Below are 20,318 nucleotides of genomic sequence, written 5' to 3'. Positions count from 1 at the left end.
GCCATCTGTGTGTTTTTTTTCAGACTCATCATGCTCATCAAATTTTCTCTCAGAAATTCTTGAAAGGGTAGTTGTAAAACAGCTAACTGATCATCTGCAGAGGAATGGTCTATTTGAAGAGTTTCAGTCAGGTTTTAGAATTCATCATAGTACAGAAACAGCATTAGTGAAGGTTACAAATGATCTTATGGCCTCAGACAGTGGACTCATCTCTGTGCTTGTCCTGTTAGACCTCAGTGCTGCTTTTGATACTGTTGACCATAAAATTTTATTACAGAGATTAGAGCATGCCATAGGTATTAAAGGCACTGCGCTGCGATGGTTTGAATCATATTTATCTAATAGATTACATTTTGTTCATGTAAATGGGGAGTCTTCTTCACAGACTAAGGTTAATTATGGAGTTCCACAAGATTCTGTGCTAGGACCAATTTTATTCACTTTATACATGCTTCCCTTAGGCAGTATTATTAGAAAGCATTGCTTAAATTTTCATTGTTACGCAGATGATACCCAGCTTTATCTATCCATGAAGCCAGAGGACACACACCAATTAGTTAAACTGCAGGAATGTCTTACAGACATAAAGACATGGATGACCTCTAATTTCCTGCTTTTAAATTCAGATAAAACTGAAGTTATTGTACTTGGCCCCACAAATCTTAGAAACATGGTGTCTAACCAGATCCTTACTCTGGATGGCGTTACCCTGACCTCTAGTAATACTGTGAGAAATCTTGGAGTCATTTTTGATCAGGATATGTCCTTCAATGCGCATATTAAGCAAATATGTAGGACTGCTTTTTTGCATTTGCACAATATCTCTAAAATTAGAAAGGTCTTGTCTCAGAGTGATGCTGAAAAACTAATTCATGCATTTATTTCCTCTAGGCTGGACTATTGTAATTCATTATTATCAGGTTGTCCTAAAAGCTCCCTGAAAAGCCTTCAGTTAATTCAAAATGCTGCAGCTAGAGTACTGACAGGGACTAGAAGGAGAGAGCATATTTCACCCATATTGGCCTCTCTTCATTGGCTTCCTGTTAATTCTAGAATAGAATTTAAAATTCTTCTTCTTATAAGGTTTTGAGTAATCAGGTGCCATCTTATCTTAGGGACCTCATAGTACCATATCACCCCAATAGAGCGCTTCGCTCTCAGACTGCAGGCTTACTTGTAGTTCCTAGGGTTTTTAAGAGTAGAATGGGAGGCAGAGCCTTCAGCTTTCAGGCTCCTCTCCTGTGGAACCAGCTCCCAATTCGGCTCAGGGAGACAGACACCCTCTCTACTTTTAAGATTAGGCTTAAAACTTTCCTTTTTGCTAAAGCTTATAGTTAGGGCTGGATCAGGTGACCCTGAACCATCCCTTAGTTATGCTGCTATAGACGTAGACTGCTGGGGGGTTCCCATGATGTACTGAGTGTTTCTTTCTCTTTTTGCTCTGTATGCACCACTGCATTAATTATTAGTGATTGATCTCTGCTCTCTTCCACAGCATGTCTTTTTCCTGATTCTCTCCCCTCAGCCCCAACCAGTCCCAGCAGAAGACTGCCCCTCCCTGAACCTGGTTCTGCTGGAGGTTTCTTCCTGTTAAAAGGGAGTTTTTCCTTCCCACTGTCGCCAAGTGCTTGCTCACAGGGGGTCGTTTTGACCATTGGGGTTTTTCTGTAATTATTGTATGGCTTTTGCCTTACAATATAAAGCGCCTTGGGGCAACTGTTTGTTGTGATTTGGCGCTATATAAATAAAATTGATTTGATTTGAAATGACAAACAGTGTTCAAAAATCTTAAAAGGAATTAGGTGAGTAAGTCATTTCATAACTTTGCATGAGTTCTTGTCAGTTTGTTCAAATAACGATTGCGCATGCCTATATGGATAGGCTGGATTCCCGGGCACAGAATTATTCGTTGTTCCTATAAATCCCGTCTCTCTCACTTCCGCTTGGCAAAGCTTCATGCCCTGCTGTTGCCCCTTTAGTGAAGGCTTTAATCTCTCTCTCTGCCAGCAGGCTGTGATGTTGTGACTTTTCTGACTGTGTCAAGGCCAGCTCTATCTATTGAGGATTTACACACTATTGCACTGCACTATAGAGTTTAATCTTTTGTTTGCGCATAGACACAATCATGTTCTCAAACAGCTGCTCCCAAGGTAGAATGACGCGATTATGTCCAATAAAACATTGGCTGTCTCGCAGGAAAAAACATCAGTGTAGACTGCATAATTGTATTGTTCATCATGAGGAAAATGCAAACTATCTTGCACATAATGGTTATTCAGAGCTGCCTTTTTAAAATCAAGGACATGATCTCAACAAGTAATAATTGGCTTATTGCAGCAGTTTTTGTGTGTGTGGATGCATGGCTGTTGGCCTTGGGAAATGACTTTTCACCACCCTCAAGGACAGATGAGAGCAGATGGCCTCAGTCAAGGATGTGTAAATAATATTTCCATGTTTTTAAAGAGGTTTTTTCCCTGTTGCTCCTGCAGAGAAATCTGGGTTGGTGTCAATCACATGAGGCAAAGTATGTCTCGTATTACACCTAATCCAACATCCTGCCCAAGCATCAAACTGAGATTTTTATAGAAGTCTCTAATGTGGTTTAATCTGTAAGATTTAACGATGCATTGTAATACTGAAATTTAGGCTGTGTACCATTTGACCTTGTGAATATGCCTTGCATTTTGTAATGTCATTGTTGGGGAATGCTTGCTGTGTGTGTGTGTGTGTGTGTGTGTGTACACAGTGGTATGTAGGGCTTGACATAAACCAGTTTGCCAGTAGAATTTAGAAGTTAGTGGCCCACAGTGTAGGAGCACTGGCCCATGGTTTTGCGTGTGAGAGTTCATGATATTCCACCTTGAAATCCTGCAAACAAAAAAACTGTGTAATATGCAATATATGTAATATAAACCAATCCAGAAAAAAACACAAAATAGTCTATGGACCATGAAGTTAAAAAAAAAAAAAAAATAGAATTTATCAGAGGGCATTTTCAAGTGATACCCATAAAATTTAGAGGGCATTTTTTAAGCAACTCTGAGTTGGCTAACTCACAGTCAGAAATGTAAAATACAAATGTAGGTCCATATCAATATGCCTTGTCTGGATTGGAGTTATAGATCTAAAAACTGAAAAAAATTATGCTTGGCTCCTTTGCTAATGTTTCCACAAAGGCAAGCTGGTTAGACTTTTAAACTTGAACAGCCAGGGTCTACCAGGACCAAGCATATACTTTACTTACTTGTCAGCATACGACGGATAGGCCCTGCAGATTTGGCAGAAAACCTCATTCTTCTCTTGGTCATGACCAAGCCATGGCCATTTCTGTGGTCAGGTCGGGACAAAACCTCTCTTCCTCTTGTTTCTTTCATATAGCCTGTCTCTCTCCCTTAACTCATCATCACTAAGCTTCCTCTTCTGGCCAATTTCTTTAGCAAAACTCTTTCCTGGTTGTTGTCCGGGTTTGGGTGGATGTAGTTTAAACATATTTCAATTTGAATTTCAAAGCGTTCTGTTAGATTTGCGTCTTGTTCGTTTTCGTTTCCCGCGCATTTAAAGATGTTAACGAACACTGCTGAAGTTCGGTGATGGAAACGGCCAAACGCAGGCTCCACGCATCAACAACATACATATTTCAATATGTGCAAGATTCTGCGGGAGCATGGAGCGTGGTTAGGGATGGGTATTAAGATTTTATCTATCGATTCCACTTATCGATCTGATTCGATACCGCTTATGAATTTTCTGTGTACTAAAAGTAGGCTTTAAAGGTTTTCTGTGTCAACAACATGTTATTGAGTCTTAAAGTAAATAAATATGAAATTGGTCACTGGATCCTTAAACTCTGGACCTAAATAAACTCTACATGGTGGCTCCTTGATCTTTGAATATAAATAGAAATAAACAAAATCTGTAGTTTTTGTCAAAAGCATTTCCTTTCAGACATTATTGGCATGAATGTCTTTCCATACCTCTGAGCTGAACTCTTGCAGCTGGCTGTGCTTCACGTCAGCATCAGTTTAATTCATAAAGAATGCATTTTTGTCTCATTTTTGGAAGAAAAAAATGTTTGTCGATTGTAGTTTATTTTCTGTATTACAGCGTTTGTAAAGAGGTGTCATTTTATTTAAAGTGGCAATTTGTTTTGAAGTTATTAATTCCAACCGGAGTCTGTCTCAGCAGAGAGCCACACAGCGTTTGGAGCTGTGCCAGTGGAACGGAGGACAATTCTTGCTTCTTGACTGCAACAATTTGATTTATTGCCACCCTTGAAAAATGTCAGCTACCAGTCGAGAGCCCATGGATCCCCATGGGCAACTCGCTAGTACATACATATTGTCAATATTTAGGTTTGACATTATTAACTGCTAAACTATTATGGGACGTTTACCTACCAAACACGGATCACTCAGATTGATGAAATCCTGCTGATGGATATTGCATTAGTGAGATTGAGAAAATGCTTCCAGTCATGATTACCTTCATACAAAAAGAGCATTTTTTGGACAGGCTTACACCAGGTGCTCTAATTTTACAGGAAATATTGTCCTAATTCATTACACTTCCTTGAAATCTGTTACATCATGTGAAATAATTCTTATCAACTGTACAAGTTGATGTGAAAATAAGATACATTTTAAAACAGAAATCAAATGCTTTTGATCTTGCAAACAAAGACCATTTCTCTTGTCTTGTACTCTTATTTTTGGACTACAAGTCACTTTTTAAACTAGTTTCAGAGTTCCTGCGAGTTATAGTCCAGTGTGAATTTTATAATATAACTCATAATGGGTTCAGCTGGACTCCCGAATTTTGACCATTGTAATCAAAATCCATTATATGTAGAAAATAGACAAAATCCGCTCTGTGTAAAATGGACAAAATCCACTTTGTGTAAAACAGTTACATTCAGGAGGTACTGAATGATCTGCGGGGAAACACCAGTGCCAATTAGGCTTACGTATTTTCTTGATTAAACACCTGACCATGAATAGGGGCCTGCCTCATTTAATGGCCAGGTCAAAACTTTGTCTGAAAAAAAATTAATGCCTGCCTTTGAATAAGTGCTGGGCATTATGTGCATTAAAAAGATTTATATTTAGTTGAGTAACTTTTTTTTTTTTTTTTTTGTCTCTCTAACTCCACTGTGGAGTGGTGACTTACCTGGGTGTCTTATTGCATTTTTCCTGTAGGAGCAGTGGCTTTTTTTGGATTAATTTGCTCCTCAACATGCTTCACTTCTTTATATAATCATCATCCTAAAACTGAAGGCACGTGCAATTTTCCTCCATGAATTGTGGGTCATTTGTGTGTGGGGGGGGGGGGGGAATCATTCGAGCATTTTTTTCTGACTCCGTGCTGTAAAGTTGGTCATATTTGTGGACTCTTCTGCCAAACGTATTTGATCCATGATCAAAATGTAATCGGTGGGCACGCTGCAAAAACTACTAAGATATGACAGGAGAGGAAGGAGTGAAAACATAAAAGTGACCAATCACAGCCTTTGCGAGCTCCGCCTTTTAGTAGGTGCATGGGTTTGCAGCCATGCAGAGGGCTCTGATCTAAAGCGGTTGTCTTTTGTTTGCCACACCCAGGGTTATGTGTGAAACTTAAAGTGTAGGTGACACCAAAAATATGCACAAATAAACACTAAAATGACATGTTGATATTAATATATAAAAAGTCCTGAACAGTAAAGTCGATAAGTCTGCAGGTGAAGGATACAACAGCTGTCTGAAGCCTGCGCTGTACAACCCCAATTCCATTGAAGTTGGGATGTTGTGTAAAATGTAAATAAAAAAAACAGAATACAAGGATTTGCAAATCCTCTTCAGCCTATATTCAATTGAATACACCACAAAGACAAGATATTTAATGTTCAAACTGATAAACGTTATTGTTTTTGTGCAAATATTTGCTCATTTTGAAATGGATGCCTGTAACACGTTTCAAAAAAGCTGGGAAAGTGGTATGTTTACCACTGTGTTACATCACCTTTCCTTCTAACAACACTCAATAAGCATTTGGGAACTGAGGACACTAATTGTTGAAGCTTTGTAGGTGGAATTCTTTCTCATTCTTGCTTGATGTACAGTGTCAGTTGTTCAACAGTCCGGGGTCTCCATTGTCATATTTTGCGCTTCATAATGCGCCACACATTTTCAATGGGTGACAGGTCTGGACTGCAGGCAGGCCAGTCTAGTACCCGCACTCTTTTACTACGAAGCCACGCTGTTGTAACACGTGCAGAATGTGACTTCGCATTAGCTTGCTGAAATAAGCAGGGATGTCCCTGAAAAAGACATTGCTTGGATGGCAGCATGTGTTGCTCCAAAACCTGGATTTACCTTTCAGCATTGATGGTGCCATCACAGATGTGTAAGTTGCCCATGCCATGGGCACTAACACACCCCCATACCATCATAGATGCTGGCATTTGAACTTTGCGCTGGTAACAATCTGGATGGTCATTTTCCTCTTTTGTCCAGAGGACACGGCGTCCATGATTTCCAAAAACAATTTGAAATGTGGACTCATCAGACCACAGTACACTTTTCCACTTTGCGTCTGTACATTTCAAATGAGCTCGGGCCCAGAGAAGGTGGCAGCGTTTCTGGATGTTGTTGATGTGTGGCTTTTGCTTTGCATGGTAGAGTTTTAACTTGCACTTGTAGATGTAGCGATGAACTGTGTTAACTGACAATGGTTTTCTGAAGTGTTCCTGAGCTCACGTGGTAAGGTCCTTTACACAATGATGTCAGTTTTTAATGCAGTGCCGCCTGAGGGATCGAAGGTCACGGGCATTCATTGTTGGTTTTCGGCCTTGCCACTTACATTTATAAAGTTCTCCAGATTCTCTGAATCTTTTGATTATATTATGGAGATGATGGAATCCATAAATTCCTTGCAATAGAACACTGAGAAACATTGTTCTTAAACTGTTGGACTATTTTTTTCGTGCAGTTGTTCACAAAGTGGTGATCCTTGCCCCATCTTTGCTTGTGAATGGCTGAGTCTTTTGGGGATGCTCCTTTTATACCCAACTTTTTTGAAACATGTTGCAGGCATCCATTTCAAAATGAGCAAATATTTGCACAAAAACGATAAAGTTTATCAGTTTAAACATTAAATATCTTGTCTTTGTGGTGTATTCAATTGAATATAGGTTAAAGAGGATTTGCAGATCATTGTATTCTATTTTTATTTACATTTTACACAGCATCCCAACTTCATTGGAATTGGGGTTGCATTTCATCCCTTAGCCACGCTATATTGTTGCTACATCATAACCAGAATGGGACCTGCTGATTCAAGCCCAAATCGATTGTAAACACAGCGGAGGTTGAGCGGTTTTCTGACACTTTTTATTTAATTTTTTTCCTAGTGTGGAGCTTTTTTTTTTTTAAGTCCAGTCTGAAGGTGATTCTGTAAAAGCTGTGTGAAATACAGCCTTATCGTTTTGAGCCATGAGAAATACAGGCTTATTGTTTTGAGCCTTATTTAGATGACAATGAGAGAGACTAAACATTGGAGTAAAACCTTCAGTGTACAGTGACAAAATTGGCGGAGTTCAGAACACAGAATGATGATTATAAAATAAATAATGCAGGCAATTTCGCCATGCAGCAGATGAATACCTTTTTTTCCCAGCTCTGTAGTCATAATCGACTAATTAAAATAAAAAAAAAAAGTTTTACTGTCCTTGACATCAGAAAAACGTGATGAGGAAGTGTGGATTTTTTTTTAGTTTTTTCTTCTTAGAAAAAGGTACATACATTTCAAATCTGAAAAATGACACGAGGGACTGAAAATACCAGCTATTTTTAAAATAAACATTGTTTCCTTTTTGAATACAGTTAACGTACTGTACATTAGTAGCGTAACAGTTATTATTAAATATTAAAATCATTCACAGAAGGAGTAAATTATATAGTCTCAGCTGTCCTTCTCAGTGAAATCATCTTTAAACTCATCCACCTTTACAAAACGACATCTGAAAATAATTTAATTCCTTCTGTCTTGGCTGAAGAGAAGTCCATTTGTCACACGGGAGTTTGGTGCCAGGTTACAGCACCAGCTGTTATTGCGGCTGATGGATCGAGTCTCTGCTCTTAATGAGCTGCTTTGCGCTGCAAGTTAAGAATCAGAGTTCCTCAACTGCTCATAACGCCTCCCGTGACGAAATTACGCCATTATGTCAAACTGTTTTTTTTTTTATTTTAGTCTCAAATATTCAATAAAAAAATGGCATAATGTGTCACCTACACTTTAACACCATATTATAGTGCAGGCAGCAAGCAGCATTTTGTTTAGGTGCTGGGTCTGAGCACAGTTTGGAAAAAAATAAATGCCCGGCCTTTTAATCAAGGAAATATGGTACCCACTCTCCTCCAATCGGCAAGTGTCAGTGCTGAACTTTATTTTGTACCTCGGTTACTGGGCACATCTAGACTGCTCTGTCTCGTACGTGCAAGGGTTTTTTAATGAAAGTGCATTGCGATCGGACAGGACGTTTTGCCCGAAGTGAGTGAAAAGCCATTATACAAAATCCGGTGTTTACGGTGTTTGTTATATGGAAAACCATACAAAAGCATGGGGACTTTTGCTTTTGTCTGGTAAGTGCGAATATACGATGATGGTTTAGGCAAGTTTTACTGTATATTGAAAAATCATGGTTCTGTCTGAGCTTGGCTTAGCGACAACACGTAGACTGTCACTAAAAGTGTCTATCCAGGGTTTTCATGTATCCCATAATCCCTTGCACACCAGAGAGTCGCTGCACTCAAAACAACATAGAGAATCCACATGACAATTGTAAATGAATATTATACTACAAAAATGTAATTTTTTATACTTTTGTTCACGTTAATAAGAGACTGCATGCATAATACCCTGAAAACTTGCAAAAACAATTATAAGGAATAATCCGTGTCTGCCACATTTAATCTGCGTGGAATTTGAATTTGAGACATACTATATATACTAATCTGGAACAAAAAGGACAAACAGTGTTATAAAGAACAATAATAAAGACATTAAAGCGCAAACTTTACTTTCCCCCAGAATGACATGATCAGGAAGCGAGCGTAGCTCACAGCAACTTCCATTGAAAATAACGGAGAGACAGCCAGTGATTCTCGCATGTTTACATAAAACAAACACAATAACGTCGTCTATAAACCCAGAGAATATATTCACGAGAGTTTTAGGCACAATATAAAAATAGTTTTATGTTGCGATGTTAATGGTGTTGTCCGTGTGCAGCGGTTAAAGTGAAGCCCGATCAGAGCATCTCAATGCAGTTCTCAATGTTACTGAGATTTCGCAGCACGGCGACCTCAGCTCGGTTTTGCGGGATTTGAAACCTGAAAAGGGTGGATAACACTAATATGCGTAACTTTTGAATCTTCAGTGGGACTCTGATCCTTTCTGGAACATATGGTCCTACGCTGGAAAGAGTGGGACCATATGTTCACTGTTGGTGTTAGTTTAACACTGGTGATTTTACTGTGTGTGCCTCGTTTAGGATAGTTGATGCATTCCGCTTGGTGTTAAGTCTTTGAAGGTTGGGGGTGCATTGCGTTGTGTGTTTAAGCCGCTTTCACACCGGACCTGCTTCGAGTTGCATTAGCTGCGTACATCTAATAACGCAGGAATGTCTGCATCAGTTGTGCACAGCAGGGGGTTAGAAGCTTGAGGAGGTCAGATTCCAGAGTTGCTGCAGGCAGACTGAGCTGCAGCTAGACTGTGCGCGCTCTTTCTTCTTGTGCCGTGCTGCAGGTCTGCGCTCTGATTTGTTAGTTTATCTTTGTTCCTGTGACCGCGGGGCTGCATCCGGCGTTTGCGCCCAAACTGTCCGTTAGTGGACGTGGAGAAGTCGGGAGATATACTGGATGTGGGCATGTCCTGTCTCTGGCAATCAGTCTGTGAGCAGGACTTAAAGACTTTATTTAACACAATCATGAAAGAACTTGAGGTGAGTGCAGGAGCTGCAGTCAGGCTGCAGTGAGCTTTTTTTTTTTATTGTTCACATGTGCTGTTTGAGCAGTTTAGTTTTACTGCATTGGTATAAAGTTTAAGAATCCTGCATGATTTATATCTTGGCAACAATGGAGCACAGCAGGAATCATAAATTGGCGTCGGGTGGCATCCAGTCACGTTAAGTACTGTTATGTTTCCTCAACTTGCGAGAAAGCTACTTCCTTTCTGCATCCCGTGCTCGATGCAGAAAAAAAATTCAGCATGTTTAATTTTTGATATCTGTTTTGCTTCGCCCTTTGCGTCCCTCACGGTGTTGTGGCGTTGAGCTGCATCAGCTTGTCACTAGGTTGCATCAACGTGGCGTCGTCATGATGCCACATGAAGCAACTCGAAGCAGGCCCGGTGTGAAAGGGGCTTTACGTTGCCTCAGCTTGGGAGAAAACTACTTCCTTTCTGCATCCAGTGCTCGACGCAGAAAAAATTAAACGTTTCATTTTTGGTGTCTGTTTCACTTCACCCTTTGCGAAGTGACTTTTAAGTAACTTTGAGCTGCAGCTTCTTGAACTAAATCTGTCATTTCCCATCCTTTGCGCCATTGTTTATCATCCACCAAAATATAATAAGGACTTTATAAATGAGTTTGCGGACTTTCTGTCTGGGATTGTGGTGAAATACAATCATATTTTAATCTGTTGTGATTTGAATATACATGTCTGTTGTGAATCCCGTCCTCTGGTCAAGGACTTTTTAAACATTATTGAGTCCTTTAATTTTACCCAGTGCTTGTCGTGCTCAACTCATGAAAGAGGCATATTTTAGATCTTGTGTTGTCTTATGGTTTATTTGTATCTATTAATGAAATCTATGCAACTATGTGTATATCTGACCATCTACTAGTGTTGTTCACTTTGACACTTCCATGTTCAGTGGATAAACCACCTGCTCTTGAGTGCCTCCAGTGCACTATTACCCCTTCGACTGCCACACAGTTTTCCACTGTTTTTAATTATTCTTTTTTGTGTACACTTGATGGAAAATGTGGTCTCAGTACCAATGAGATTTTTGTCTGTCTTTAACTCCATGTGCATGGAGATCTTGGACTGTGTCGCTCCTCTTAGGCCAAGGCGCTCTAAACCACACTCACAGCTGTGGTTAAATGAGTCAGCGTGCACACTCAGACACGCATGTAGATGCGCTGAGAGAAAATGGAAAAAAGATCATCTCATTGTATCTCGACAAATTCTTCATGGCTGTATTGTTGCTTATCAGAAAGCTGTCAAAGCTGCCAAACCAACCTTTTTCTCTACTTCAGTCAGAAATGATTGCCATAAGCCTCAGGTCCATGTTTTGAACTCTTATTAATCCCAGTGATGTCTCCCCTCTTGTGCCAACACCTACACTTTGTAACAAGTTTTTATCACAAAAGTGTCTGCCCTTAGACCAGCTCATTTAGGCATTAGACCCATCACAGACTCCCGTTTTTCTCTGTGCTCTGCTGTCCTCAATCAATTCAAGCCTTTGTCCTTCTCCCAACTTTCTGACGTAGTCAGTCATCTGCATCCTACAAATTGTTCTTGAGATGTCATTCCTCCTCGTCTCCTCAGAAGTTTTTGATTCAGTGGGAGCCACTATTTTGTTGCTGGTTAACACCAGTCTTAGCTCTGGCTGCGTGCCTTTAGCTTTTATACATGCTGTGGTGAAACCTTTTCATTTAAAAAATGGCGATCCTTTCAAGTTTTAGGCCTATATCTCAACTCTTTATCCAAAGTGTTAGAGAGTGCTCTCCATCCAGTTACAGTTATTTTTAGCTCAGCATGGCATTTATGAAAGTACCAAAACCGCTCTACAGAGTTTTAATGATTTGATTTCAGCTGCTGAGTCAGGTAGTCCTGCCATCCTGATGCTTTTAGACTTGTCAGCTGCCTTTGACACAGTGGACCTTGCAATTCTGTTGCGTCATCTTGAGCAGTGTGTGGGCATTACAGGCTCTGCTCTCACCTGGTTCCTTTCTTATCACAGAGTGGAGCTTTTCTGTGCAGATGGGCTACTTCAGATATGGCTCCACTGTCTTGTGGAGTCCCTCAAGGCTCCATTCTAGGTCCTATTCTTTTCCTTTTGTACATGTTGCCTCTCAGCAGTATCTTTCGAAAATACCAAATATCTTTCCATTGCTTTGCTGATGATGTCTAGATTTACCTACCACTAAGGTAGTTAGGCAGTGACCCAATGCAACCATTATTGGATTGTTTGAGTGAGGTCAAGTCTTGGATGAGTGCTAATCTATTAAATCTTAATGAATGCAAGACGGAGGTTATCCTGTTTTGGGGGAGCACTTCCACAGCCTGATCTGCTGATGTCCTGGGTCACCTGGGTTCCACCATTCATTCCTGTGTGAGCAACCTTGGAACTAGGGCTGCAGCTATCGATTATATTAATAATAGTATTCTATCAATTTATTCTGGTCAATTAATTGAGTAATCGGATAAGAAGTACTTCTGCATTTTTAAACAACACAAATAGTCCAGGGCTCTCCCTAAGCAATGGCACAATGTCGCTGCGCCAGTCTTGACATTTTGTTGAAATGGCGATGGGATGTGGTTTTCCCCAGCTTGTAAAATGTAACCAGTTTTTTTTATTTTTTTATTTTATTTTATTTTTTAAAGGTTGGTGTACTGGGTCCCTGTGTGATTATTTTTTTTACTTTTATTATTATTTTGTAAATGTATTAATTAATTTTTTTATCCCTCTTACTCTGTGATTCAGCAGATGCATTTCAGCTGGAGGTTGAACATGCAAACCTCGCAGTCACTGTTTTTTGTTTTTATTTACCGTGTTTGTGAAGCTCGACTCCGAGCTCCTCCCGAGTGACCGAGCTCCTCACGCTATCTCTAAGGGAGCGCTCAGCCACCCTGTGGAGGAAACTCATCTCGGCCGCTTGTACTCGCGATCTCGTTCTTTCGGTCATGAGCCAAATCTCATGACCATAGGTGAGGATCGGAATGTAGATCGATCGGTAAATCGAGAGCTTTGCCCCCCTACTCAGCTCTGTCTTCACCACGACAGTCCGATACAGCGACCACATCACTGCAGATGCTGCACTGATCCGTCTATCGATCTCACGCTCCATCCGTCCCTCACTCGTGAACAAGACCCCGAGATACTTAAACTCCTCCACTTGAGGCAAGGACACTCCACTGACCTGAAGAGGGCAAAGCACCTTTTTCCGGTCGAGAACCATGGCCTCGGATTTGGGTTCCGGGCACGTCCCATTGGGAGGAGGCCCCAGGGAAGACCCAGGACACGCTGGAGGGACTACATCTCTCGGCTGGCTTGGGAACACCTTGGGGTTCCCGGGGAGGTGTGTGTGGATTGGGAGGTCTGGGTGGCTTTGCTTGAGGTGCTGCCCCCGTGACCCGACTCCGGATAAAGCGGAAGAAAATGGATGGATGGATGTTTGTGAAGCGTTGTATGTTGCCCAAAACAGTGAAAATCCAAATCCAAAAGCCACTGACTGTCTTCCAGCTGTGCATATTCAGCATGGTTTAAACATTTCAGAAATTCTGATTTCAGGCAACAATTCAGAAAACCATTCCAGATATTTACTTCTGTGCAGCAGCAGATCTGTGTCTGCATGTCTCCTCTAGCTGTGCACGGAATAAACATCTTCTCCTGGCTCAAATAGAACTCAATCTTGTTAGCCACATCCATCACGTCTTCCATATGTAAGGACTGTTGTGCTGCTAACCGACTTTTCGATTCCTGGACTTCTCGGGCTTACAGAGAGGATTTAGCCAGGTAGTTTGCATTGTAGCTCTTGTACCTCATTTTGAAATGCTGCTCCAAATTCCCTTTCTTCGGTAATGGAGAGTTTGCATTGCAGATAAGACTGATGGCTTTGCCATTCGAATAAATGAAAAAACAATCTTCCTCTGAATGAAAATGAGTTTTCCCTTTTCTTTTTTTTAGCCTCCGCCATTGTAGCATTCCCTTGCTCTTCCTCCTCTATGGCGTTTAACAGCAGCTGGCATCCTTATTGGTGCATTGCTTCCACCTTCTGCATCAGTACATTATAGCGGCACTAATTTTTTTTATTTTTCATGTGATCACGTGGTTGGGCATGCTCGATTTACACATTACAGCCCTTAGCCTTATATTGGATTGCATGTTATTGTATTAGAAACTAATGTGCAAAGATATATTGCCAGATCTATTCATTTTCATTTACTGTTTTTCTGACCACCTTCAACACTCAGTATTTTGCCCTTATCACAGAAAGCAGGACTTTCTAACAAAGTAATTCTGTTTGTGCATTTCTGCCCTTTGCCTTGGCTATTGATAATAAAATGTTCCCATCAATTCATAATCAACATATTTGTGGGGGATGCTTGGAGGAGCATTTGTTGCATTGTTCTGGAGAATGTATGAATGTAGAGCCATTTTCACACCGGGCCTTCGTAGAGTTGCGTAATGTGGTGAACCAACTGTGCCGATCTTACGCTGCCCCACGCTGGCCTATGTGGCAATCTTATCCATTAACAAGATGTTAAAGCAATCATAAACATACTTTTAAAGCTAGGAATGAACATTCAACTGTTTTACCAAGCTATAAAAACATTACAAATAGTTACCTTATGCTGTTCCAAAATAAAATCCTTAGTTCTGTATTCTTGCAATACTACAACATTTCTGTAAAAATGTCCAAAAACATAAAATTTTTGAAAATACTTCATTTTCAACCCTAAAGGCCTCCTACAACAGCATCTGAATGGTTGAAAAAAATTTTTTTTTATTGTTTTCTATATTTTCTATTTTTTTCTGTACGAGGTCTGTTAGAAAAGTAATGGACCTTTTTATTTTTTGCAAAAACTATATGGATTTGAATCGTGTGCTTGCATCAGCCAAGCTTGAACCTTCATGCGCATGCGTGAGTTTTTTCCACGCCTGTCGGTTGTGTCATTCGCCTGTGAGCACGCCTTGTGGCAGGAGTGGTCCAGCCCCCTTGTAGTGGAGAAATTCGCGCATCGGGACGGAGGCACAGGGCACAGAATAAAAAGCAACGCCGTGATGAAGCTTCACAGGACATGTTGTGGCATGTCCAGCTCGTCCACAATTTCTCAGATAGTCACACGACTGAAAAGCCACCGAAAGCCGTCTGAATTTTCCTTAATGGTGAAGAGCTGGGCATGTTAGGGCTTGTCCTGTGAGACCAACACGGAGGTGCTTTCGTCCCGCGCCATGAACGGCTCCATGGCGAATTTCTCCTCTCCTCTTTCCATTACAAAAACTCCTGTAACAGTGGAATGTGCCTAAAAAGTGCTATGTCCAGCTGTCTTGCCATTTCTCTGGTAGTCAGACGACGTCCCGGATCAACAAAGCGTTCACTTTGGAAATGATCTGGTCGTTTGAGCCTGTCGATCGCCGCTCGGTGCGCGGCGCGCCATCCGCCGCTGTGGGCCGTCTTTAATCCAGTTGTAATTGTCCTTAATCTGTGTGATCCCCATAAGATCTTCACTGAAAGCCATCTGAATTTTCCAAATGGTTTCCACTTGGCTGTCTCTCACACTTTCTGAAAAAAATTTGATGAAGCAAAGCGGCAGTCGATCAGCCAATTTCCTGACAATGAAAATCTGACGAGGGGGCTGGACCACTCCTCCCACAAGACGTGCTCACAGGCGAATGACGCAACCGACAGGTGTGGAAAAAATTCACGCATGCGCGCAAAGGTTCAAGCTTGGCTGATGCAATCACACATGATTCAAATCCATATAGTTTTTGCAAAAAATAAAAAGGTCCATTACTTTTCTAACAGACCTCGTATATTTTACAAATGCACTCTAAGTAATAAAAAATTTAATTGATAAAGTTAAGGTAATTTTCTCCACATAACATTCAGTCAACAGTCAATTAAGTGCAAAACAATATTGTAGTTGAAATTAATTAAATCAAATGAAACATTATTACTTAAATCCTGAAAATTAACAATTGCAAGTATATTGAAAATAATAGTATTAATTACATTTAAAACCCCTGTGTCTCAGTTCTTAGTGTGTGATCTGATCATCAGTCTGTTCTTTTGCCCTCCATACTCAGTCTTGTTACAGCTATATTAGCTCAGTCAGTGACTGTCACGTTTGTGTCATAATAATCTCGGCAAATGCTGTCCCAAAGACAGAAACATTTTCAGAGATGACTCCAGAGGATGTTCAGAAATGTCCAGTGCAATGTTGTGTGTCTATGCTGTGCTGCATTAATATGGCTGCTTGTCATGAAAAGGAATAGCCAAGAAATTTGAATGTGTTCCATGTGGCCTTTCCATATTTTTATTGTGCACCAGCCAGTGGGTGTTTGTATGGTTATGTAGAGAGACACCTGCACGAGTGTGGTCAGTGAACAATGGGTGAATGCGTGTCCTCGTCTGGTGTACAGTGACTGACAACAGCCAACATGATGTTTGTGGTACAGCAAAGCCCTGAATGCACCCTGGGCCCCGCTTTTATCTCAGGCCCTATAGCTTTGAGATTAGTGTCCAAAAGGAAATGGGAAGGTAGTAGACTGAAAAATGCCATCCCAGCAGTGTCTTTGTCCAGATGTACTACAGCCCAGAGCTTTTCCAACACCAAATATTTTATTGCTACAGTGAGTCATGGAGAAAGTGGTATGAAGAGCATAACTGCTTCTTGTCAGTTTCTTAGATTTACAGGTATCTCTGAAATAGAAGTAAATCCTATCTGACCAGACCATCAGAGCAAAAGGGCAAAAGGTTTCTGTCATGTCATTTGCTGGAGCACATTCTTGAGTCCGAGAAGCTAATCAGATGGCCCTGGTCCACTCCTCGACTCGCACTACTACTGAGCAAATATGTCCACCCCAGAGTTTATGTACTTTTGCTAATTTTAAACAAGTCTGGTACCCAGAGGGGACTTCTTGGAATTTACTTAGGCTGTGACACAGTACTAAGGAACAAACTGGAAATAATGGGCTTTTAATGTATACATACTACATTTCTTGAACACAGTTTATTTATTGAAGTTGTATATCTGATTTATTTAATTTTTAAAATTTATTTTAATTTCCTATTCATTGCAGAGGGGTCACCTGCAGCCAAAATGGAGGTGAAGACATCACTTTTAGACAACATGATTGGGGTTGGCGACATGGTCCTCCTAGAGCCCCTGTCTGAAGACTCGTTCCTTGAAAACCTGAGGAAACGCTTTGATCACAGTGAGATCTATGTAAGTCTGCATGTGTTTAAGTTCAAACATTAAAAGGGTCATATTATGGCTGAACAATTTATCACATTTGAAACAAAATCGTAATGCAATTTAGCAAACTATAAAGGCTGTGATTTACCTCTTTCTGTATATAGTTAACAGAAGTTGAGTGACATAATGCTAAAGGAGAGAGTGCCAAGATGGTGCCGTTGTGTCTGGCTGCTCGTCTGCTGCTCTCCAGTCTGTTTGTTATTTTATTGTTTTTAACTTATGCTGTTTTGAATCAGAGGCACTGCGGGTGTATGATCACCAAACGCTGCTGGATCTCCAGCCCCCGGTTCGTGGTGCGGTGTGGTTGTCGGCGGGTGGACAGAACTTTCCGCCCCATTTTTAGCAGAGGTGCCAGCTTTTCTGTGCCGTGCTCCTGCGCTGCCTTTCAGCCGAAAGCGCAGTCGTTGCGGCTGGAGACGAAGTGGCTGACTGGTGAAGCTGAAGCGGCTGACTGGTGAAGCTGAAGCTCTGTTTGGCTTGCTGTTTGGAGTCTGGACGAGCTGTGCACAGAATTCTGGCAGGATCAGTGCTTCCCTGGCACCTTGTGGATCTGGTTAAAGCCTGCGTGCTTTGAACAGTCAGACTGTCATCTCCACTGAAGTCCTTACCCTGGGTTTCCTGAACATCAGATCACTGTCTTTGAAATCTTTGTTGATTAATGATTTAATCATGCACCATCATTTAGATATGATTGGCTTATGTGAAACCTGGCTGAAACCCACAACTCTCCTTCCTCTGAATGAGGCCTGTCCACCAGTGTGCACATTTAGTCACATGTCTTGTGGTGTGAAGCAAGGCGGGGGTGTTGCTTTTATTTACAAATCTAGGTTTTCTTTATTAGGTGTTGGGGGTCACAAATATAATTCCTTTGATCATCTGACTCTCCGTTATGCCCATGATGCTAAATACTGTCAGGGTCATAAAACTGGAGCTCAGCTATGTTATTTTGTCACTGTTTATAGGCCCCCTGACCCATATTCTGATTTCCTAGATGAACTTGGTGCGTTCATCTCTAGTTTGTCAACTAGTGCAGATAACATTTTGATTATTGGTGACTTTAACATTCATATAAATAAGCCCACTGATCCCCTTAGCAAATTGTGGATGCATTAGGATTCCAGCAATGCATTCAGGACCCAACACACATTAGTGGAAATACCCTGGATCTGCTTCTTGCACGTGGGTTTGCTGTCACAAATATCGACATCTTGCCTCTCGCATCTATAGTCTCAGACCACTCACTTATCAGGTTTACATTTACGTTGCCACGTTTACTGGAACAACAGCCTTGTTTACTACTGCGGTGTCGTATTAAACCCTCAACTATGACTGAACTTGAGGCTAGACCACCTGATATTTTAGCTTTGAGTCTGGAGAATGCTAAATCAGTAGACAGCCTTGCAGATAGTCTAAATTTAGAGCTTAAAAGTACACTTGATAAGATTACGCCTCCTCTTTTAAGGTCACGCCCTCATAAGGCACAGTCTCCTTGGTTCAATGGTTACTTGCGTGACCTCGGGCAGAAGGCTAGAGGTTTGGAACGGAAATGGCGTTGTTCCAAATTAGAGGTGTTCCGCCTTGTCTGGCGGGATGCTATTTTAGATTATAGGCATGCACTACTGGCCACGAAGCGGGCCTATTACTCTGATTTGATCAGTAAAAACAAACATAACTCAAAGTTCTTGTTTGACACGGTAGCATTTCTTATTCACAGGCAACCACCTGTTAGTCGTTCTCCCTTTTCAGCGCAGGATTTCTTGGATTATTTCGAGAAGAAAATGGAATATATTAGGCTGAGCATATCTCAGCACGCCTCGGCCCAGCCATTAAAACCTGCTATGGAGGTGGGTGCTACCATTGAGGTGTTACCTAGATTGACAGAATTTAATAGTATTTCATTAGGTGTGCTGACAAAACTTGTGGCGTCTACAAAAAGCACAACCTTTTTATTTGATCCCATACCAACAAAACTGTTGAAGGACCTGTGGCCCACTCTTGGGTCGACTGTGCTGGAAATGATCAATCTGTCATTAACCTCTGGATCTGTTCTGAAATGTTTTAAATCTGCAGTGATTAAACCATTACTTAAGAAATCTAATCTTGACCCTTGTTTATTGAAAAATTACAGGCCGATATCAAATCTATCATTCTGTTCCAAATTTTTCGAAAAGGTGGTTTCACGGCAGCTAGTAGACCACCTCACTGAGAATGATCTGCAGTCTGCTTTTAGGAAATGTCACTCCACAGAGACAGCTCTCACTCAAAGTAGTGAATGATCTTCTGCGAGCAATGGACTCAGACACCACTATGGTTTTGGTGTTAGATCTCAGTGCTGCGTTTGATACCGTGGATCATCATATTTTGCTCGATAGGTTGGAGAATTTTTTGGGGATTACTAGAAGTGCCCTTGCCTGGTTGACGTCATATCTCTCCAGTCGTTCTCAATGTGTCTTGTATAATGGCACTACCTGTGACCTTGGTGACATGAGATTTGGGGTTTCACAGGGATCTGTTTTAGGCCCATTGCTTTTCTCCCTGTATGTGGCACCCCTTGGGCATATACTGCAGAGTTTTGGGATTGCCTTTCATTGTTACGCTGATGATACATGCCGATAACTGCGGGAAATCTCACTTCCATAAAATCCCTGGAGGACTGTCTTCTATCAGTGAGAAGTTGGATGTCTAGTAACTTCCTACTTTTTAACTTTGATAAGACTGAAATGATGGTTCTTGGTCCAGCGAGACATCGGCATCAGTTTAACCAGCTGGCGCTCAGCCTGGATTCGTGTGTCATACATCATACGGACAAAATGAGGAACCTTGGGGTAATTTTTGATCCCACATTGTCTTTTGACCTCCACATCAGGGATGTTACTAGGATTGCTTTTTTCCATCTGCGAAATATAGTGAGGATCCCCCCCATCCTGTCTATGTTGTGACCCCGATTCATGGTTTTGTTTCTTCTAGACTAGATTATTGTAATGTTCTATTTTTAAGGGTTACCGCAGTCCAGCATCAGGGGTCTTCAGCTGGTTCAGGACGCTGCCACCAGACTTCTGACACGTAGCAGAA

At 41.1% G+C, this 20,318-nt stretch overlaps 1 protein-coding gene across 4 annotated transcripts in view; it reads left to right on the top strand.

Moving 5' to 3' along the window:
• The window catches only part of myo1b (myosin IB), a 216,759-nt gene that overhangs the window by 20,370 nt on the left and 176,071 nt on the right, over positions 1–20,318 (top strand). For 3 of the 4 annotated variants that reach the window (XM_034186761.1, XM_034186763.1, XM_034186762.1), the window contains exon 2: positions 17,071–17,216. In XM_034186761.1, the coding sequence (XP_034042652.1) occupies positions 17,091–17,216 (126 nt within the window). In that variant the 5' untranslated portion in view covers positions 17,071–17,090. Of the gene's footprint in view, positions 1–17,070; positions 17,217–20,318 lie in introns of those variants that run through there. The other variant, XM_034186764.1, reaches the window with a different exon arrangement.

The sequence above is a fragment of the Thalassophryne amazonica genome, chromosome 14, assembly GCF_902500255.1.
Source record: "Thalassophryne amazonica chromosome 14, fThaAma1.1, whole genome shotgun sequence".
Taxonomy (NCBI): domain Eukaryota; kingdom Metazoa; phylum Chordata; class Actinopteri; order Batrachoidiformes; family Batrachoididae; genus Thalassophryne; species Thalassophryne amazonica.
The sequence above is the reverse complement of the archived record's forward strand: the minus strand, read 5'-3'. Positions and strand labels throughout refer to the sequence as shown.